At 35.2% G+C, this 22,205-nt stretch overlaps 1 protein-coding gene across 1 annotated transcript in view; it reads left to right on the forward strand.

Moving 5' to 3' along the window:
• Positions 1–22,205, forward strand: part of SLC26A7 (solute carrier family 26 member 7) — a 194,917-nt gene that overhangs the window by 29,665 nt on the left and 143,047 nt on the right. The window contains exon 2 of the mRNA XM_032610680.1: positions 17,416–17,526. Within this exon, the coding sequence (XP_032466571.1) occupies positions 17,416–17,526 (111 nt within the window). The remainder of the gene's footprint in view (positions 1–17,415; positions 17,527–22,205) is intronic.

A 22,205-nucleotide genomic window follows, 5' to 3' on the forward strand; every position in this document is an offset into this window, starting at 1 on the left:
ACCCCCGAGAAGGTATCAACTGCACCTCCAAACCATCTTTCAGTGGGGAGAAAAGAGGAAACATGGACTGCTCACTCTCTCATTGGTCAAAGACTCACCTCTCGGTGCTCCTCTGAGTTTGCATAGGTGAGTCTGGGCATTAACAGTTGAATCCCAGAACAAGTGTTAACAGGGAAATCCTAGGGTATGAGAAAAACAGGAGCTGTCAGATTGCACCATGTGAAGTCAGACAGCCTTTGCAGAGCTACAAGAAACAGGCAACACCAACAGCACTGAAATGATGTATTAGAAATGTCTGATATGCAAGAGGAAAGCTAAAATTATCTTTCTATTCTCTCTATAGAAAATCTTGCAAAAATCATTGAATATACAACCTAAAATTGTAAGGGGAAAAGCTATTATACAGGTATATCAGGCAAATAGTTAATAAAAATATTATATTTTTTCTGGATATTTGATCATGGAATTTGCCAGCATTTTAAAATTTATAATTTGTTGTGATTTCTCATTTTAAATACATTGCCTTTGTAATTAATTTTATATTGTAATTTTATCTTTTTTCTAGGAAGCCCCTACGATATATAGGATTTAAGGCTCACAAAACCTGGATCACTCCTGTGCTCAAGTTTATCCTATCTGAAAACTAATAAAAAAAATAAACAAGTTTTCTTATCCCATGTCCTCATTTGGCACCAAGCCTTTCCCTCTCTTCTCTTCACAAACAAGGTTTTTCAAAGACTAGTTCATGTTTCCTGACTCCTCTCCCTCCACTCATATCTATTTCTTAAACTGCTCCCACTTGGTTCCTACACCCTCGATTCCCCAAGAAGTGCTCTTCTTAAGATCACCAGAACCCTGTATTATCAATTCAACAGACACGTCTGCTCTTTTTCATGAATACCATTTCTGTGGAGTTGCTGCAGATGACTGGCCCTGGCTTTTTTATACTCTTTTCTTCTAGTTCTTTTTCTATGCATCTGACAATTCCTTTACTCCTTGAATTCTGACGTTGACCAAGGCCTCCAGCCTTCTGCTCATCTTACTCTAATCTGACCACTCTCTTTGAGTGACTTAATCCAGGACTTTAGTTGTCTTTTAGGAGGTTCCTGTCATTTCCTGCTCATATTTACTCAATCAACTTTAGACCTCTGACATGTTCTAGGAAGAAAGGGTTCTCTGCTAAAGCCAAGGGCAATGGAACTGATTTGTTTTCTTTATGTGTCTGAGTAACATCTATTTATATATGATGGAACTATATTTCCTTGAGAAATGGTGTCTTTTTCTCTATTGCGACTACCTGGAAATCAGCAGTAACTTCCTAACTGTTCTTTTTTTCCACCAATCTAGTGTGTCTTCCATATAACTGTTACTTTGATCACTTAAAAAGGAAACTTCATTATCTTGTTTCCATTAGAAAAAAAATCTTCTAAAGGCTTCTATAACATTCATGATAATGTTCAGATTGCTTTAAAAAGTCTATATCAAAAATTAAGTTGTATAGGTTTATGAACTCATTGTACAAGGTGAAAAAATATCTTTCAAAGATGTATAAGAAACACCAGTAGCCTTGTTCTTGGATTTTTATGTAAAGTATATACAAAAAAATATAAGCCTGAAACCTGTCATGTCTAACAATATATAGTAGATTAACGGTTATGGTTCTAATTCAATCTTTTTAACAGTTGCATGATATTCCATAACATCATTGTACCAGAATTTATTAACCATCTTCATACTGATGGGCATTCGGTCATTTCCATGTTTAATCAGCACATAAAGTATTGTAATACACAGCATTAGGTATACATTCCAATGTAATTCTTATGTAACTATGTATTCATCTAACAATTCCAATAAAAGTATAATGAGATTTCACTGAACATACATACATCCTGTGCCCTTCTCTAAACCAGATATTATGGTGAGGGGAGTGCAAACTTCCTATTGGCTGGGATGAGTCATGTGGCCATGCCTAGATTTGGGGTAGAGGTCAATTCCCTTATTCTCAGCCCATGTACTTCAGGTGGAAAGAGTGGCTTCTTGAAGGAAATTAGTGTGCTGCTAATGAAAGAAGGAAGAATGGAATTGGGTGATTAAAACATAGCAAACATCTTACAGTAACAGGAGCTAATGGCTTGTTCAAACACTGAGGCAGGTGAGTGACATTGTTCCCATGTTGTAGACAAGGATTCCATCATATGGGAGCATAGGAAGTACAGAAACACTGAGGCTTTGAAGTTCTATACGTGTATCACTTTATTAGTAAAATCTGACTCAAGAAAAGTTCAGTTAGCCTAAAGCTATGGTGGGCGACTTGATCAACTTGGAACACATGTCCATTTTGTTTACCCTATAAAGGTTATATACCCTATCTAGAATTGAGAAGTGAATATTCTCAGCAAACATGTAGAAGTCAGCAGTAACTAATTAACTTTGATTTCTAAGGCCTCAGAGGTTTTTCCAAACAGAATCCATGTATTGAGTAAGGGTATGTCTAGGCCCACTTCTCTGGAGGACCTAAAGGTCAGTGGCCTGTGTAGCACACAGAATGCCCTTTGTTCAGTCTGTCAGTAACCTGCCCAGAAGCATTCCACACGGTGTGCAGCTCCTGACATTTTATGTGTGTGTGTGGGCACATATCCAAAATTAGCTTTCATTATCAGATTTATAAATGCGTCAAGTTTGCCTCTATTCCTGGGACAAATAACTTCATTTGAAGAAGAAATGAAATGTGTAGCTGATAGGCCATTTGTAGTGACTCAAGATTCTTATCTTCCCACTGTCCCAATGTTAAGAGATTCCAAATATTTCCACCAGCTCCTTTTGAATCAGAGAAAATATAAAACTAGTTTAAAAACAGAGAAAGAGAAGAAGGTTAGGAGGAACAAGGAGGGAGAGAGGGAGAGAGAGTTGGAGGGAGAAGACAATTGCACAATACCTTCATATTTCCTTAAGCAACCATCCTTCTTTCTAATTGTTAACCTAGAAAAGTGTTTCAAGTTCACCTTGCCTTCCATATGAACCTTAAGTCAGCGATTAAGGAATGCAGCACAGGATTTAATCTTTCATTTCCTTTTGTTGGGGCTCATTGCTAGTATTTTCTCCAATTCTAAACTCTTCCTTTTATTTATGGAATTATTGGTACTTAGTCCTTATTCCTTTCAATGAGAACTTAAAAAAATTTTTTTTTGATGTGGACCATTTTTTTTTTTTTTTTAAACATCTTTATTGGGGTATAATTGCTTTACAATGGTGTGTTAGTTTCTGCTTTACAACAAAGTGAATCAGCTATACATATTGATGTGGACCATTTTTTTAAAAGTCTTTATTGAATTTGTTGCAATATTGCTTCTGTTTTATGTTTTGGTTTTTTGGCTATGAGGCATGTGGGATCTTAGTTCCCCAGCTAGGGATTAAACCTGCCCTTCCTGCATTGGGAGGCAAAGTCTTAACCACTGGGCCATCAGGGAAGTCCCTGAGAACTTTTAAGTGCATAAATTTTTAGCAATTCTAGGCTCAGAATAAGTTCTGAGAAGCATACAAAAATACCTCTGATGCTCAGTATTCAAGATATCACTCTGTCATTTCCACTACTAACACCCAGTCTTTTTAAGAAATAATTTTTTGTCAACGGCTAACTTTTATTCATATGCAATACGTTTAATGAGGGGGTGTTTTTCGGATAATGCTATGATTTTTAAAAATTTGTTTATTGAAGTATAGTTGATTTACAATGTTATATTAGTTTCAGGTGTACAACATAATGATTTGATATTTTTATAGGTTATATTCCATTTAAAATTATTATAAAATATTGGTTATATTTCCCATGTTGTACATTATATCCTTGTATCTTATTTATTTTATAGTGTTGACTGAAAAAAATGCACAACCTAAAAGTTGAGAATTATGATTTACTCGGCAGACTTACTGAGGACTAAAGCCCAGGAGACAGCCTCTCGGATAGCTCTGAGGGACTGTTTCAAAGGGGATGGGAGGAGCAGGATACATAGGAGTTTTTGAAAAAAAAAAAAAGGACATCTCAAGCTATTGAATTTAGCACTTTTCTATGTATGGAAAGATGCAAGAGTCTGGCCTTAATAAAATTATTCCTTTGATATGCACCTTAACTGTTTAGAGCCAGTGTCCTGTTTTTTTCTCCATGATGCACCTTCGGGGATGGCAGCTGCAGTGGCTGATGGCCTGATGGCTGCAACATCTTTTATTTACTGATATGGCAGGCAACATTCTTTGTCCACAGTATCTAGTACTTTGCATCTCTTAATCCACTTCCCCTGTCTTGTCCCTCTTACCATCCCTCTCCCCACTGGTGACCACTACTTTGTTCTCTGTATCTATGAGTCTGTTTCTATTTTATTGTATTCATTCATTTTATTTTTTAGATTCCACATATAAGTGAGATCATGTAGTATTTGTCTTTCTCTATCTGACTGACTTCACTAAGCATAATACCCTCTAGGTCCAGATTTCATTCTTTTTAATGGGTAATATTCCATTCTATATATATACCACTTCTTTTTATATTCTTCTGTTGATGGGCACTTAGTTTGCTTCCATATCTTGGCTATTATAAAAATAATGTTGCTATGAACATTGGGTGTATATATGTTTTCTAATCAGTGTTTTCATTTTCTTTGGATATATACCAAGGAATAAAGTTGCTGGATCATATGGTAGTTCTATTTTTAATTTTTTAGGGAACCCCCATATTGGTTTCCATAGTGGCTGTACCAATTTACATTCCTACCAAGAGTGAACTAAGGTTCCTTTTCTCCATATCCTCACCAAAATTTATTATTTGTTGTTTTTTGACTATAGCCATTCTGACAGGTGTGAGGTGATAGCTCATTGTTGTTTTGATTTACATTTTCCTAATGCTTAGTGATGTTGAATGTCTTTTCATGTGCCTGTTGGTCACCTGTATGTCTTCTATGGAAGAATGTCTATTCAGGTCTTCTGCCCATTTTTAAATTGGGTGTTTATATTTTTTTGTTATTGTTGAGTTGTATGACCTATTTCTATATTTTGGATATTAACCACTTATCAGACATATTTGTAAATATCTTCTCCCATTTAGTAGGTTGTCTTTTCATTCTGTCGATGGTTTTCTTTGCTGTGCAAAAGCTTTTAAGTTTAATTAGGTCCCATTTGTTTATTTTTACTTTTGTTTTCCTTGCCTGAAGTGACAGATCCAAAAATATATTGCTAAGGCTTATGTCAAAGAGCATACTGCCTATGTTCTTCTAGGAATTTTATGGTTTCTGGTCTTACATTTAGGTCTTTAATCCATTTTGAATTTATTTTTGTACATGGTGTGAGAAAATGTTCTAACTTCATTTTTTACATGTAGCTGTCCACTTTTTCCATCACCAATTTTTGAAGAGACTGTTTTTTCCCCATTGTATATTTTGATCATAGATTAATTGACCATGTGTGCATGGGTTTATTTCTGGTCTCTCTATTCCGTTCCATTGATCTATGTGTCTGTTTATGTGCCAGTAACATACTGTTTTGATTACTGTGGCTTTGTAGTATATTCTGAAGTCAGGGAGCATGATACTTCCAACGTTCTTCTTTTTCCTCAAGATTGCTTTGACTATTTGGGGTCTTTGGTGGTTCCATACAAATTTTAGGATTATTTGTTTTAGCTTTGAAAAATGTCATAGGTCTTTTGATATGGATTACATTGAATCTGTAAATTGCTTTAGGTAGTATGGCCATTTTAACAATATTAATTCTTACAATCCAAGAGCACAGGATATCTTTTCATTTCTTTCTATCATCTTCAATTTCCTTCATGTTTTATAGTTTTCAGTGTACAGGTCTTTCACCTCATTGGTTAAGTGTATTCTTAGGTATTTTATTATTTTTGATGTGATTTTAAATGGGATTCTTTTCTTAATTTCTCTTTCTGTGAGTTCATTATTAGTGTATAGAAAAGCAACAGATTTCTGTATGTTAATCTTGTATCCTACAACTTTTCTGAATTTATATATTTGTTTTAATAGTTTTTGGTGGAGACTTTAGGGTTTTATTGTATAAAGGATCATGCCATTCTGCAAATAGTGATGGTTTTACTTCTTCCCTTCTAAATTGGATACCTTTTATTTATTTTTCTTGTCTGATTTCTGTGCCTAGGACTTCCAATACTATGTTAAATAGAAGTGAGAGAGTGGGCATCCTTGTCTTATCCTGAAAATAGAGGAAAGGCTTTTAGTTTTTCACCATTGAGTATGATGTTAGCTGTGTGCTTGTCATAAATAACCTTATTTGTTGAGATATGTTCTCTCTATACCAACTTTGATGAGAGTTTTTATCATGAATCAATGTTGAATTTTTGTCAAATGCTCTTTCTGTGTCTATTGAGATGATCACATGATATTTATCCTTCCTTTTGTTAATATGATGTATCACATTGATTGATTTGTAGATGTTGAACCATCCTTGCATCCCTGGAATAAATCCAAGTCAATCATGGTTTATGATCTTTTTCTATATTGTTGGATTTGGTTTGCTAACATTTTGTTGAAGACTTTTGCATGTATATTCATCAAAGATATTGACCTGTAATTTTCTTTTCTCTTTTTTAGTGTCTGGTTTTGATATCATGGTAATTGGGACTTATAGAATGAATTTGGGAGTGTTCTATCCTCTTCAGTTTTTAGAATATTTTGAGAAGGATATGTATTTGCTCTTCTTTATATTTTGGTAGAATTTCCCTGTGAAGCAGTCCAGTCTTGCACTTTTTTTTGCTGGGAATTTTTTATTACAAATTCAACTTCAGTTCTAGTAATCAGTCTGTTCAGATTGTCTGTTTCTTCTTGATTCAGTCTTTGCAGGTTGTATGTTTCTAGAAATTTGACCATTTCTTCTAGGTTGTCTAATTTGTTGGTATATAACTGTTCATATTATTCTCTTACAGTTTTTTGTGTCTCTGTGGTATTGGTTGTTATTTCTCTTCTTTCATTTCTTATTTTGTTTATTAGCATCCTCTCTTTTCTTCTTAGTGAGCCTGGCTAAAGATTTATTAATTTTGTTTATCCTTTAAAAAACCAGTTCTTATTTCCTTTGATCTATTCTATTGCCTTTTTGATCTCTATTTTATTTATTTATTCTCTGGTCTTTATTATTTCCTTTCTTCTGCTGACTTTGAGCTTGTTTGTTCTTTTTCTAATTCCTCTCTTTTCGTCTTAGTGAGCCTGGCTGAAGGTTTATTAATTTTGTTTATCCTTTCAAAAAACCAGTTCTTGGTTTCATTGATTTTTTGTTCTGTTGCTTTTTCGTCTCTACTTATTTCCTCTCTGATCTTTCCTATTCCCTTCCTGTTGCTTACTTTGGGGTTTTGCTTGTTTTTCTTTCTCTAATTCCTTTAGCTGGTAGATTAGGTTGTTTATTTGAGATTTTTCTTGTTTCTTGAGGTAGGGATTAATCACTATAAACTTCTCTTAGAACTGCTTTTGCTGTGTCTCATAGACTTTGGAAATTTGTATTTTCATTTTCATTCATCTCAAGGTATTTTCTGGTTCCCACTTTGATTTCTTCATTGATCCATTGTTTTTTTAGTAGAATGTTGTTTAGTCTCCCCATGTTTGTGTTTTTCCATTTTTATTTCTATAATTGATTCTAGTTTCACACCATTATAGTTGGAAAAGATGCTTGATATAATTTCTATCCTCTTAAAGTTGTTGAGACATGTTTTCCAGCCTATCATATGATCTACCCTGAAGAAATTCCATGTGCACTTGAAAAGAATGTGTATTCTGCTGTTTTGGGATTGAATGTACTATAGATATCTATTAAGTCCCACTGGTCTACTGTGTTATTTAAGGCCACTCTTTCCTTATTGATTTTTCTGTCTGGATGATCTGTCCATTGATGTATGTGGGGTGTTAAAGTCCCCTGTTATTATTGTGTTACTGTCAATTTCTCCTTGTGTCTGTTAATATTTGCTTTATATATTTAGGTGCTCTTATATTAGGTGCATATATGTTTGTGAATATTGTATCATCTTTTTGTACTGATTGATTTGCTATTATATAATATCCTTCATTGTCTTTTATTATAAACTTTGTTTTAAAGTTCACTTTGATATGAAGAGTGCTACCTGAGCTTTCTTTTCATTTCCCATTGCATGGAATATCATTTTCCATCCCCACAGTTTCAGTCTGTGTGTTTCTTAGCCCTGAAGTGAATCTCTTGTAGGAAGCATATATAATGGTGTTTTTGGTTTTGTTTTATAAAGTCAGCCATGCTATGTCTTTTGATTGGTACATTTAGTGCATTGACATTTAAATTGTTGGTTTGTTATATACTTACTGCCATTTTGTTATTTGTTTTCCTGTAGTTCTTCTCTGTTCCTTTCTTCTTCTTTTAGTATCTTCACTTGTGGTTTGATGTTATGTTCCTTTCTCTAGTTTTTGTATATCTATTGTAAGTTTTTGATTACTGGTTACCATAGAGTTCATATATATTGAACTATAACTATATCTACTTATTTTAAACTGATACTTATTTAACTTAAACACATTTTAAAAGTTCCATATTTTTCTCCTTCCCCACAACAGTGCTTTGTATTTTTGATGTCATATTTTATATCTTCATGTCGGTCCCTTAACTGTTTATTGTAATCACAGCTGATTTTTCAATTTTTGTCCTTAACCTTTGTACTAGCTTATTTCAATCATTGAACCACAGTCTTTAAATTTTCCTTTACCAGTGGAATTTTCCCCCTCCTGTAATTTCTTGTTTTTTGTTGTGGCCTTTTCTTTTTCACTTAAAGAAGACCCTTTAACACTTCTTGTCAGGTCAATTTAGTATTGATGAACTCTTTAATTTTTTGCTTCTCTAAGGAGTTATAGCTTCTTCAGTTTTGATCGATAACCTTGCTGGAGATGGTATCCTAGGTTGTACATTTTTTTTCTTTCCAGACTTTAATTATATTACACCACTCCCTTCTGGCCTGCAGTTGCTGCTGAAAAATCCGCTTATAGTCTTCTGGGGTTTCCCTTGTATGTGACTCTTTTTTTCCTTTTGCTGTCCTTAAATCTTTACCTTTTGCCATTTTAGTTATGATATATCTTTGTGTGGGTCTCTTTAACTTCATCTTATTTGAGACTCTCTGTTCTTCCTGTACCTGGACATCTGTTTAATTCTTCAGTTTTTAGTCATAATTTCATCAAATATTTTTTGAACTCTTTTCTCTCTCTCTTCTCCTTCTGGGACCCCTATAATGTGAATGTTAGTATGTTTGATGTTGTACCAGAGGTCTCTTAAACTGTCCTCATTATTTTTAATTTGTTCTTCATTTTGCTTTCCTGACTGTGTGAATTCCATTATTATGTATTGCAGATTACTTATGCATTTTTCTGTATCACCTAATCTGCTATTAATTCCCTCCTGTGTATTTTTAATTTCAGTTATTGTTCCTTTAGCTCTGACTGATTCTTTATAATATTTTCCAGTTCTTTGTTAAAATTCTTGTTATGTTAATCTGTTCTTTTCCCCAGTTCAGTTAGCATTCTTATTAATATTGCTTTGAACTCTTTATTAGGTAAATTATCTCTGTTTCATTAGGTTTTTTTCAGGGATTTTTTCTTATTTTTTCATGTGAAACATATTCTTCTGTCTTCTTAATTTGTTTAACTTTCTCTCACTCTATGAAATGATGTGAAACACTTACCTATCTTGATCTTGAAGGCATCCCTATGCAGTCTGCATATTCCCAGTGCCCTTGTGTATGAGCATCCCTATGTAGTCTGCACGTGCCCGTGTCTTTGGTGGGAGAACTGTATCTGAGGTGATCGTGAGCTCCTCTTCCTCTGTGCTGGCAGCCACCACCTTAGTGGGTGGTCTGGAGTTGGAGGGGCCTGAGCCAGAGCCAGGTGCAAGTCAGGCTTCTACTATGCTCAGTGGTCATCACAGTCCAATTAGGTTTGGGGCCTGAGGGGCTGGAGCAGTAGCAAAGTTGGGTTTCTCGAGTGTGATGGCAGTCTCCACCTTGGTTTGAGGTGGAGGTGGGAGGTAGCTATGGCCTGAGGGCTTGGGGCTGAACTTCCATGCTGATTTTACTTTTTCCCCAGTGTGTGCACCTTGGTTAGAGGCTGGGTCAGGGCCAGAGAGGTTGGTGCCACACCACTGAGCTGCCCCCTCCCAAATGTGAAGAGGAATGCATAGGAAGCTCTTCAATGATGGTGGACTCTTCCCTGGATCTAGCTTAGCGCCCTTGTGATTGTGCACAGGGATGCACTCTGGTGGGATAATGCTATGATTTATCATGTAGTCTGACTTATTAGGATAAAAATCTTATCTTTGGTTTTAAAATAAATATCTCCTCTTCTACTATAGCCAAATGCAGTAATTCACCCGTGAGCTCAACATTTAGAATTGAAAATTATTGTTTGGTTTCTCTTTGGCAACTTCCAAAACATGAATCCAGTGCTTTAACATGATTTTGAGAAATGGACATTTTCAGAATTGACCAAAGCTTCCCATTTTTGTAGAAGATAGGGGGAAGCTATCAGTGGTTTTTGGAGAGTGGCATTTCCTCAGTCACTGTTCACAAATAAAGTTGGTTAGATCATCTAGCAGGGGGTCTCTTTTTCTAATTTACACAAGGCTACTGAATGATCTAGCAGCAGGTGGGGTTAGATGTGTGCTGGCTGCAGAGGCCAAGAACCTGTAAGAGCTTTGCTTGAGCAGGTCAGCATGGGTTCAACTTTCTTAGTATTTTTACAACTATTTTCTTTCTTGTGTATTAGGAATTGGAGAAAGTAATGAGACAATTAACTTGTATTACTTCTTGTGGAAGAATTTACTTCTTGTAGAAACTCAGTTCTACAAAGCCTTGAAAGACTGACCACTGTTCCAAATGTGGTTGGCCCAAATTTACTCACATTTGCCTTTAGACACTCAGTAAGCTCCATTTCCTTCAAGTTATAGAAGCTGAGTACTAAGAATAGTGCCTTTGAGACTCCTGCCAACACAACTTCTAGTGATGGTACCATGTATAATAGAGATTGAATGGGACTTTACCTTTCACTTCTGGGTTTTGAGTAAGCAGTCTTCAGAAGAATATCTTTAACATTTAGCAATTTAATTTCTAGACACTCATTATTTAGGAGCTAAATTGCTTAGATGCTATTTGAGATGATTCAAAATACAAATTTTTAATGATATTATATAGATTTAGGGATTATGAATTGGAAGTTCAAAGTTGGAAATATTATTTAATATTTTTTAAGGATAAGTGTTTCAGTCCTGTTCAGAATGTGAGATTGAACACCACAGCATCAAATGACCTCTTACTTCCTGCTCCCTCCAAAAACTAATACTTGTATGTTTGCTAGGGGTTCTGTAACAAAATACCATAAGCTGGGTGACTTAAACAACAGAAATTTATTGCCCCACAGTTCTGGAGGCTAGAATTCTAAAATCGAGGTATGAGCAGAGTTGATATCTTCTGAGAGCTGTGAGGGATAATTTGTTAATGTGCCACTCTCCTAGCTTCTGGTGGTTTGCTGGTAACTTTTGGTGTTCTTGGAATGCAGAATAATTATCCTGATTTCTGCCTTCATCTTTGTATGGCATTCTTCCTGTGTGCTTATGTTTCTTCATATGGCATTCTTTTATCAGTCATATTGGATTATAAACCCACTGTATTCTGGGATGACTGCATCCTACAACCTTGTGAATTCCTACACAATTACATCTGCAATGACCCTATTTCCAAATAAAGTCATATTCTGAGGTGCTAGGAATTAGGATTTCAATATATGAATCAGAGTGGGGAATAGTTCAACCCCTAAGAAAGCCCAAAGGTGTTTCATGAAAAGGATTGACATTCTGGGAGCAGTGAATTCTACTGGAATAGTTGTTTCATTGAGTTGTGGTAACTGTAGTTTTCTGGGTAGTATTTGAAGCTCCATAACTAAATGCTACAGTCTATGAAATACTGCTGTTCTTGTATTCATGCTTGAGGGGAATAAACCAGTGCCTCTGAGTCTTAGCTGCCTGGGCTCTCAATAAAGAAGTGAGGTCACTAAGCCAAGAAAATATAAAGTCCCCAATAGAGCAGCTCTCTGTATGTAATTCCAGCACCAATTAACAACTTCAGATACACTATTCAATTTCTAGACATGATCCTTTGCAGTTCCAGGTTTCTTTAATTTTCTAAATAATTGCTATCATACAAATCCAAATAAAACTGGTCTGAAGCTGAAATAAAAATTGTATCTTAAAATATAAAATATCATCTCTGTGATAAACAGTTCTCATTCTCACTAGCAGTGATTGGTCACTTTCTAGCAATCTCAGCCAAGAGATTGTGGTAAGTGCAGAGGCAGAGTGAGCTAACTACCTGCTTTTGTGTTCTTCCTTGACAGGGGTCAGGCACTCTGTCTAGGGAAGCCATTTTCACTGTAGCCTGGGTTGGAGGAGCAAGTGTTGCCAGTGGTAAATGTCCAACTTCACACTCAGGGTCCCTCAAAAGTTGGGGAGTGTTCATAAGCCCTGAAACTGCTGATAATGTTGACATGGGAATATGGAGTTTCTTCTACTTTAATAACCGTTATCACACCTATAAAACATGTTTTCTTAAAAATTGCATCTTTCAAAGTCTTCTAGTGATCATTCTTTAATGGATATATCAAACTTGCATTACCAATACATGATTTTTGATTTTTAAAAATAATCAGCTATCTAAAGATCTCATTATGGGTTTTCTCCTCCAATCAATCAATCAATCTCTCTCTCTCTCCGTTTCTCCTCTCATTCCTCCTCTGTCCCCTTTTGGCACCCTTTGGCCTAATACCCAATTTTTTTTATTTTTAATAAATTCATTTATTTATTTTTGGCTGTGTTGGGTCTTCGTTTCTGTGTGAGGGCTCTCTCCAGTTGTGGCGAGCGGGGGCCACTCTTCATCGCTGTGCACGGGCCCCTCACCGTTGCAGCCTCTCCCGTTGCAGAGCACAGGCTCCAGACACGCAGGCTCAGTAGCCGTGGCTCACGGGCTTAGTTGCTCCGCGGCATATGGGATCTTCCCAGACCAGGGCTCGAACCCGTGTCCCCTGCATCGGCAGGCAGATTCCCAACCACTGCACCACCAGGGAAGCCCCCCATTTTGTTTTTATTCTTCTATACTTTTGTTTGTTGTGCTGCTTTTGCTCTTATCTAAGTGAGATTAAATAATACAAATATCTATCAGTATTTGCAGGAAATTTCCCCCAAAGTAATAGAGAGTTCTAATTCTGCTCTGATTGAATTGAACGCCCTGTTTTATTAAACATGGAGAAAAGTGTAGATAATTCTACTAATTTGTAAGTGACTCTAACTAGTTAGTATTTTCATTATTTTTGGAGGATTTAACATATTTATTTTGTATGAAAATATGTATGTTGGTTACAGTATGAACCAGAATAATAAATGAATCAGAGAAAGAAAACTTTATGCAGTTTCCTCTCCTTTTTCGAGGTGGGTATGGGAGGGTTGTTTGGGTTTTTGTTTTTATCTATGGAAGGGGTACTTGAAATTTAAAGCATTGTATTTCTTAATTAGTTCATTCCTTCATTTTGGCCATTGTTCATTGTCATATTAGCAGAAAAATAGATTCTCATTGAGAGTGTACAACATTTGCTTAATGTGAAAGCTCAGTATCAGTGTCATTTGAGATTAAGGAAGTGTCTACATGATTTCTGGTCTTTGAGATAGTTCTTGTAAAATCTACTGAGGTGATATTTTGCGTTTATAGGTCAAGAGATCTTTTAAAGATTGCAGTTAGAAATGTTTTCCATGATTATTCCTATTTTAATTTGATAGGAATATGAGATCCAAAGAAATTCTGTTTTTGAACTAATTTTTTATAGATTTCACTTGGGATGAACAGAGAGAGAGATGAGTTTTGTAATAAAGCAAACAAAAAGTACCTATTCACAAGGCAAGAGGAGAGAGTCCAGCTACTTCTAGTATTTTTTTTTTTTTTACATCTTTATTGGAGTATAATTACTTTACAGTGGTGTGTTAGTTTCTGCTTTATAACAAAGTGAATACATATACATATGTTCCCATATCTCTTCCCTCTTGAGTCTTCCTCCCTCCCACCCTCCCTATCCCACCCCTCTAGGTTGTCACAAACCACCAAGCTGAATTCCCTGTGCTACGTGGCTGCTTCCCACTAGCTATCTATTTTACGTTTGGTAGTGTATATATGTCCATGCCACTCTCTCGCTTTGTCACAGCTTACCCTTCCTCTTCCCCATATCCTCACGTCCATTCTTTAGTAGGTCTGTGTCTATATATGTGTGTTAGCATACGGTATTTGTCTTTCTCTTTCTGACTTACTTCACTCTGTATGACAGACTCTAGGTCCATCCACCTCATTACAAATAGCTCAATTTCGTTTCTTTTTATGGCTGAGTAATATTCCATTGTATATATGTGTCACATCTTCTCTATCCACTCATCCGATGATGGACACTTAGGTTGTTTCCATCTCCGGGCTATTGTAAATAGAGCTGCAATGAACATTTTGGTACATGACTCTTTTTGAATTATGGTTTTCTTAGGGTATATGCCCAGTAGTGGGATTGCTGGGTCATATGGTAGTTCTATTTGTAGTTTTTTAAGGAACCTCCATACTGTTCTCCATAGTGGCTGTACCAATTCACATTCCCACCAGCAGTGCAAGAGTGTTCCCTTTTCTCCACACCCTCTCCAGCATTTATTGTTTCTAGATTTTTTATGATGGCCATTCTGACTGCTTCTAGTTTTATATTTACATTTGCTGTTGCAGGTGGAGTAGAAATGTAGCCAAATAGGGTACTTCTGGCAAACTTGATTCTGTTGGTATTTACCACATCTCTCAGAATTTAGTGTCCATGCAATTCAGCCAAGGTGCTTTTGTTAAATATGCCACATACATATTTCCCTTTCCCCCCATCACTGATTTAGTAGATCTGGGTGATCTGAAATGTGGACAACATTTTTTCTTACTTGGAAGCACTCTGTATTTCTGTCTCTTGATAGGTAATTTTTATCAAGTAACTCATTCTGAAAATGGATGAGAAAAAGTTGCTTTTTAGCTTTCCATATGACTGATTTAATGCACACAATGTTCTTACACAGTTGCTTACACTATAATAAATGCCAGGAGGTGTTTGTTATTGGGGTGGGGGAAAGTTTAGCTTTACAATGCTAACCTGGCTTGGAGACCTGCACTTTCACACGACCTTTCTCAACAGCAAGATTGCTGCCTCTCATCCTGCCTGTGTGAAATTCTAGAGCAGCCTCTGCCACTAATTCTTCTATAACAACTTTTTATTTGTCTTCACCAGACTTTTAGGAATACATTGTCAGCAAACAAGCAACCCAAGCAGGTTTTTAACACTGAAGAAGGGACTGGTTATTGGTAGATCTTTCATGCATTTTAATTGTAACTGAAATATCTTGTACTTCTTGAAACAAAATATTTGATGTAAAACTAGAGTTTATTTATTTTAAAGAGATTAAACTTAACTTTAAAATAGTAAAAGTTAAACAGTAAAAAGTACTGATATGGGAACCAGATTGCCAGGCTCCATAGTGTGAATAATTAACTGGCCTAATGTTCAGGTAATCTAGGTTCTAATGCCAGCTCCTTCCTCAAATCTTTTTGTAGCTTGTCAAGTCCATTATGCTCAATCAAATGGCTATTATTAAACTGTGTAAACTTGAATGGATTATCAGCACCTAGCTGAACTGATCTTGGAGAGGCAGCAGTGAGTGGTGGCTTAATTCCCTGCCCAGGAATTGAACCTGGGTAGCCTGGATGAAAACCAGGAACTTTAGCCACCAGACCATCAAGGGCTAGAGGTTATTTTTCCTTGGTTCTCGCCCCCGGTTAAAAATGTATTTCTCATGGAGGCAAAAACTGTAAAAACAGGTACAAAGTTTATTATTAGAGACATAGCACAACAAGTGGGATAGAACACAAAGAAATTGTTTAGTTAAGATAGAAGCGAGGCAGAAACGCACACCCAGAGAGAAAGGGTGTGGGCATCCTCCCTAATGAGGAAAGTGGTAAAGAGGTGGTTAAGTCACTTATATAGGGCAGTTCTTCAGGGTCTTTGTTTACCTTTGGTCAATTATCTGGTTTCTTCTTCTACACCTGACCTGCCATAGGACGCTTCCCAATATGCATGCCTAACTTTTTTCCAAAATGGATTTCAGCCCAGGAGTGGCCTTAGAGTCACATGTTATGGGGTGGTGCCCCCTCCTTTTAGAGCCTTTCTGTGCATGTGCAGTGTCTCCCTTGCCCCAAGGATGGGAAATGCATGACCTCTTGATCTTTACTCAGACAGGGTTTAGCCCCTCTCTGTTCCTGCCATGACTGTTATCTTAGAGTGTCCTCAGGAGACAAAGCCTAGCTATTTAACCTGTTCTGTTGTTATTTCTATTTCAAAGTGCGAACAGGAGGCTGGTTGTAAATATCTAACCTGGAGCCCACCTATGTCCTGTCTCAGGAAATATAAACAGGAGGCTAGTTGTAAGTGTCCAGCCTGAAGCCCATCTTTTCCTCTCCCCAGGGAATGTAAACAGGCAGGCAAGTTGTAAATCTCTATCCTGGAGCCCATCTATCTCCTGCCTCAGAACTACCTGTTTAATGCCAAGGATCAGCGGCAAACAAGATCACTTTAATCAGTTTATACGCATGCACACTTTGGTCATGTTTAAATGGCTAGTGGTAATTTAGACATGTCTAGGAAAATTTTCTATGTGCCTGTGACAAACAAACTGTGCAGGCAGTAGTATCTAAGGAGAACAAAAATTAACAGTTTTAAGGTACACCTTACTTATTCTTTGAATAAGCAAAGTTGAGTTTTTTTCACTCTAAGAAATTGTACCTGAATACAGACTGGGGTCCAGTTATGAGACATTCATGGATTCACACACTGGCCCAACACTGGCATACACAATCTTAGGCCAGCCAGCTAGCCAGCCAACCAGGCACCTTCGAATGTGTGCATCCTTTTTGCCCCAACCTTAATTACATTTCATGTCAGGCTTCTTATTTGTCAGTGGTATTGCTACTAGTTCTGCCTATCTCACAGATGCTATTGTGTGAATAGAATGAACATGTAAAAATGATTCTCACTCTGAGCTAATGTCTTCTTGTAGCCATCTCTGTAATCAAGTAAAAAGTAGTAGGCCGAAAAGAATGGTTTTAGAATTGAAATGTAAATATGAGCTAATGAGTGAATTTTCTGTTATTTAGGACAATGATGCTAGTCTTTCACTGAGCAAGTAGAATAATTAAATCATAATTCCTTTCATCATTAAATAAACCAATATCCATTCTACTTTGTAATGGACTGTATCTTGGGGTTATAAGATGGTCCTATTTACCCTGGTTCTTCTTCACAGGGTTGGCCTTTGCTGTTCTCTCATCTGTGCACCCTGTGTTTGGTTTGTATGGGTCTCTGTTTCCTGCCATCATTTATGCCATATTTGGAATGGGACGTCATGTTGCCACAGGTAATAATTTCTGTCTATGCTTATGCTTCTCATATTACTAATGAAGGGGACTCAGAAGTGATCATTTGTTACTGATTACATTTCCAATGTAATTCTTACTTTACTACTGAAAATATTAGGGCAAATATTATCAGCAAATAATATCAGCAAATATTAGGGCAAGACATTTAACTTTCTGTGCCTCAACACATACTGGGATTTATTGCTATATTACTATGTAACCAAGGTTATTGTTAAAGATTCTGTTCATTTTTGAGTTGTAAAAAGACTGTAAGAGAAGGATAAATGTTCTGAATTTACAATGAAATGAAAATAAGCACTCTGAGGAAAAGACTATAAAATTTAGTTACTCAAATATTGAAAATTATTTTCCATGTAATTAATATTTAGATTAAACAATCTTTTAAGTTTCTTCCAAGCTAGGTTCCACAATGCCCTCTAATTAGTATATCTCTTACATTGCCTAGCATTTCATTACCAAATAAAATGTGAACAAGTAATCTGATAATAGAGCAGCCTGGTTAAAAACAATGGCTTGGAAGTTAGATAGACCTGGGTGTGTGTCACATTTGGTGTTTGCTATCTGCATGAGATTGGGCAAAGTTTTAAAGGTCTATTTGCTGCTTTCTTGATAGTAAAATGTCAAAAAAAATCATGATTATATTGATAACATAATTGATGTACAAGTGTCTAATTTATTACTTGCTACATAAAAAATAATAAAATCTGCTATCATTACAAAAATGATACCTTAATCTTAAATATTATGGTAATAATAATAAAAGTACTCAAGAGGAAATATCCATAGAGGCATTTTTATCCATTTTGTTTATGCAAGATATCTGTCTGTAAGCAAGCAATACCATTTTGTGTCTCTTTCTTCAGTGGTCAGTTTGTGTTATTGAAGAAAACTTTATTTCCTACAAGAAAAATTTATTATCCCATAGTTTTAGAAATCAGAAGTTTGAAATGAGGCCCACAGGGCTAAAATTGAGATGTCAGTAGAGCTGCATTTCTTTCTGGAGGTTCTAGAGAACAATTTGGTTTTCTTAACTTTTCCAGCTTCTAAAGGCTTCCTGAATTCTTGGCTCAAATGCTTCATTTTCAGAGTCAGCAGGGAAATCTCTTTCTGATTATGATCTTTTGCTTCCATCCTCCATGTTTAAAGGACACTTGTGATTACACTGGGTACACCTAGACAATCCAGGATAATCTCCTTATCTGAAGGTCAGTTTATTAGCAACCTTAATTCCATCTGCAACATTAATTACCCTTTGCCATGTAACATAAGATATTTACAGGATGTGGATGCATTTGGAAGGCCATAATTCTGCCTACCACATTGTTACATGCATTTTCTCATGCAGAAATTAACCTATAAAATAATGTCTTATTTATGTAAATTTGGCTTCTTATATAATCCACTTTGTCATGGAGGATAGGATCAACAATTATCAGACATTTACAACACTGCTACCTAATGTATGGTCCACGAACCAGCAGGATCAATTTTATGTGGAATCTTGCTAGAAATGCAAAATCTTGTTCCCACTTCAGATCTATTCAATCAGAATCAGCATTTTCACACAATCTCCAGTTTTTTTAAAATAACGCATCTATCTATCTACACATGTATGTGTATATATGTACTTAAGTTTGAGAACCTTAGGCGTACTATTTATTAGATGCTTTATTAAGAGCTTTAAGTGTGCTATTTTATCTTAATACAATTATTTTAAATAGACATCATTATTTGCATATTTAGGTTAAAAATACCTCTTAATTTCATAAAGTTTTCTGTGAGAGCACAGATTAAGTTGTAGGTGCATGGATTACAAGCCAGGTGTGGTCAAATCTGAAGCCCAAGCTCTTCTCTTTACAACCAGCTGCTCAAGAATGCAGTTTCCTTTTGTGTTGATGTAAAGGGAGAAAAGCACAATAATGAATTACAGGTTCTTGAAGCCTATTATATTCAAAATTTCCTGCTCCCTAATTTCCTAGGAAATTTATTTTCATTCTTCAAAACACTTAAATATGTCATTAGCAAGAAAAAGCAGATTATTTTTAGAGCTGAACTCAAAACATCTCCTCTGTTAAACAAAGAATAAAAGAAAAGGTAAAAAAAAAATTCCCAATAGACCATAATTACTTTAAGAAGTCAAAAATACTTAACTTGATATACCTAAGTATGTATTTACATAACCCACTTTATTTCCTAAGGAATCATAAACATTTTACTGGTGACATGGTTTTGAAATTGCCATTTATATAAAACTTTGGATTTAACAAATATTATTAACAGCTATAGGAATCTCGTAGTCTACTAGGTAAATAATATACATTTCAAAATACATATAATTTACAGGCTTTACTATAGATACTGTATAGCACAATAAATGCTTAAGGCATTTTATTTCTGCATAAGCACTTCTCCAAAAGACAGAGCCAGCTGGATCTCCTCATTTCTCTTTTTATCCCAACAGATTTAGAATTCTTTAGAATCAGTAAAGAAATTATCCTTTTTCTTCATGGTATTATATTTCTATATATACACATTACCACTTGTATAAGGCTCTATATTTAACAAATTTAATAATATTAAATATAATATATATATCAGGAGAAATATACAAACTAATTATTTTTGAACTTCCTATGATCTTAATTATAGGAACCAACCTAAATTTTCTGCAAACATTTAGCATAGAGAACATATTTTTCTTTTAAATAATATTATTGTACTTTATTTTGGTGTATATTTATATATATATGTGTGGTGTATATATATATATTTTGGTGTATATATATATTTTGGTATATTTTGGTGTATATATATATACACCACACACACATATATATATTTGGTATATTTGGTATATTATATATATATATATATATTTGGTATATTTGGTATATTTTGGTGTATATATATATATACACCACATATATATATATATATATATGTGTGGTGTATATATATATATTTTGGTGTATATATATATATATATGTGTGGGAATGCCTACTTCCATTTTACTATTAAGAGATTGATGTTGCTTTCATAAAGAAAAATCACATTATCTGGGATTTTCCCTCCAACTCAGGTAATCAGAATGCAATAATGAATTACTAAATGCAATAATAAATAATGCTTGAGGTATCTTTAAAAGCAAATAATCCAAAAGCTAGAATATAAAGACACCAAATGTGCTGTATTTTTAACAGCACAATTTTCTTATTTTAATTTAAAGTACATATATATTTTAAAAAGGAATAAATCATTGATTGCTTCTTGTGACTTGCAAAGAACATATCTTAGACTAAAAAGGAAAAGAGCAGAAACTTGGGTATCAGTCCAGTGGAAACAAAATTGTTGAAGATAACCCATATGTGACAATTTGTAGGATATAATTATCTTCTAAATTAGAGAAAAAAATTTTAAAGAGAAAAATATGTTCATTAATTTAGAGAAAAGATTAGGGAGACAATAGAATGCTCTGTAGAAGAAAAGAAAATAAGCAAACAATTATTTACCAAATGTGGTAGGAATTGTGACAGATGTTTTTATATATGAAATATCACTTAATCTCTACCCAGATTTTGTAGCTAGATATTTTATCATCATCTTACAAATAAGCAAGCTGAGAGAGGTTAGGTACCTTGACCAGGAATTTGAACTTAGCCCTGTCCAATTCTGAGGCCCCAATTCACTTCCTATTAGGTCTTGCCACCCACTCTTAAGCTACTAGATGGGTTTAGTGGTATTTAAGGGTACCACTAGTAGGTTTAAAGCCTAATCAGAATGAAACATTGAGAAATTGAAGGAAAGAGCAGAGGAGTAGTAGGGAGAAGATAAAGACAAAGCAAGACCAATAAGATAGAGAAGGTAAAATGTCATTCACAACATCATCGTATAGTCACCAGCAGCCTCAACATCCTTGATTGTTCTCAACTATCTCAGAAACAGCAAAGTGTCATCCTTTGAAAAGAGGCAATACTCCCATAACCATGTTGACACAGTAAGTAACCCCATAGCCATTTCTGGCAATGTCTCTCTCTAGAGAAGTTCTTGGGATGTGACTCACACACAGGTGAGACTCACTTTTCTTTTCTCAACAAAACATTTTTGATGGCTGTTCTCTCTTACCATTCAATTCCTTCTTATCTTCTTTCAAATCTTAGGAAAGCTAGGCCTACTCAAAAATTAACTCTAGATCATTTTTGTTCTCAGTTCTCTAGTCATTTGTTCAGTGGCTTTTGTACAAATCATTTTGCTCTATGTTCTAGATTTAAAGCCCAAAATACACACTTCTTTACTTTCAGGAATATAAGACTGAGAAATTCTGTTGTAGCATACCTTGAAAAAATAAGGCAAGGGCAGATCCTATGGCAAATATTCCTTATTTGGCATTGCCAATCCTTGATGTCAGAATCTTGTCTCTAATCATTATATATATTTGGTCCTTGATGTGTTCTTAATTTAGTACTTTATGATGAGAACAGTGATCATGACTTGATGATTTATTGAGAATGACTTAGCTCCCTAAGAGAACTTTATGCAATTTGCTCTATGTATTTATATACCATCAATTCAACGGAACAGTGAACATTGAATAACAGACTATAACAGAGCATTCTGGTTTTAATCTTATTAAGAATTACTTTTTATAGGTGTCAGCTA

Source organism: Phocoena sinus, chromosome 17 (assembly GCF_008692025.1).
Source record: "Phocoena sinus isolate mPhoSin1 chromosome 17, mPhoSin1.pri, whole genome shotgun sequence".
In the NCBI taxonomy this organism is placed as follows: domain Eukaryota; kingdom Metazoa; phylum Chordata; class Mammalia; order Artiodactyla; family Phocoenidae; genus Phocoena; species Phocoena sinus.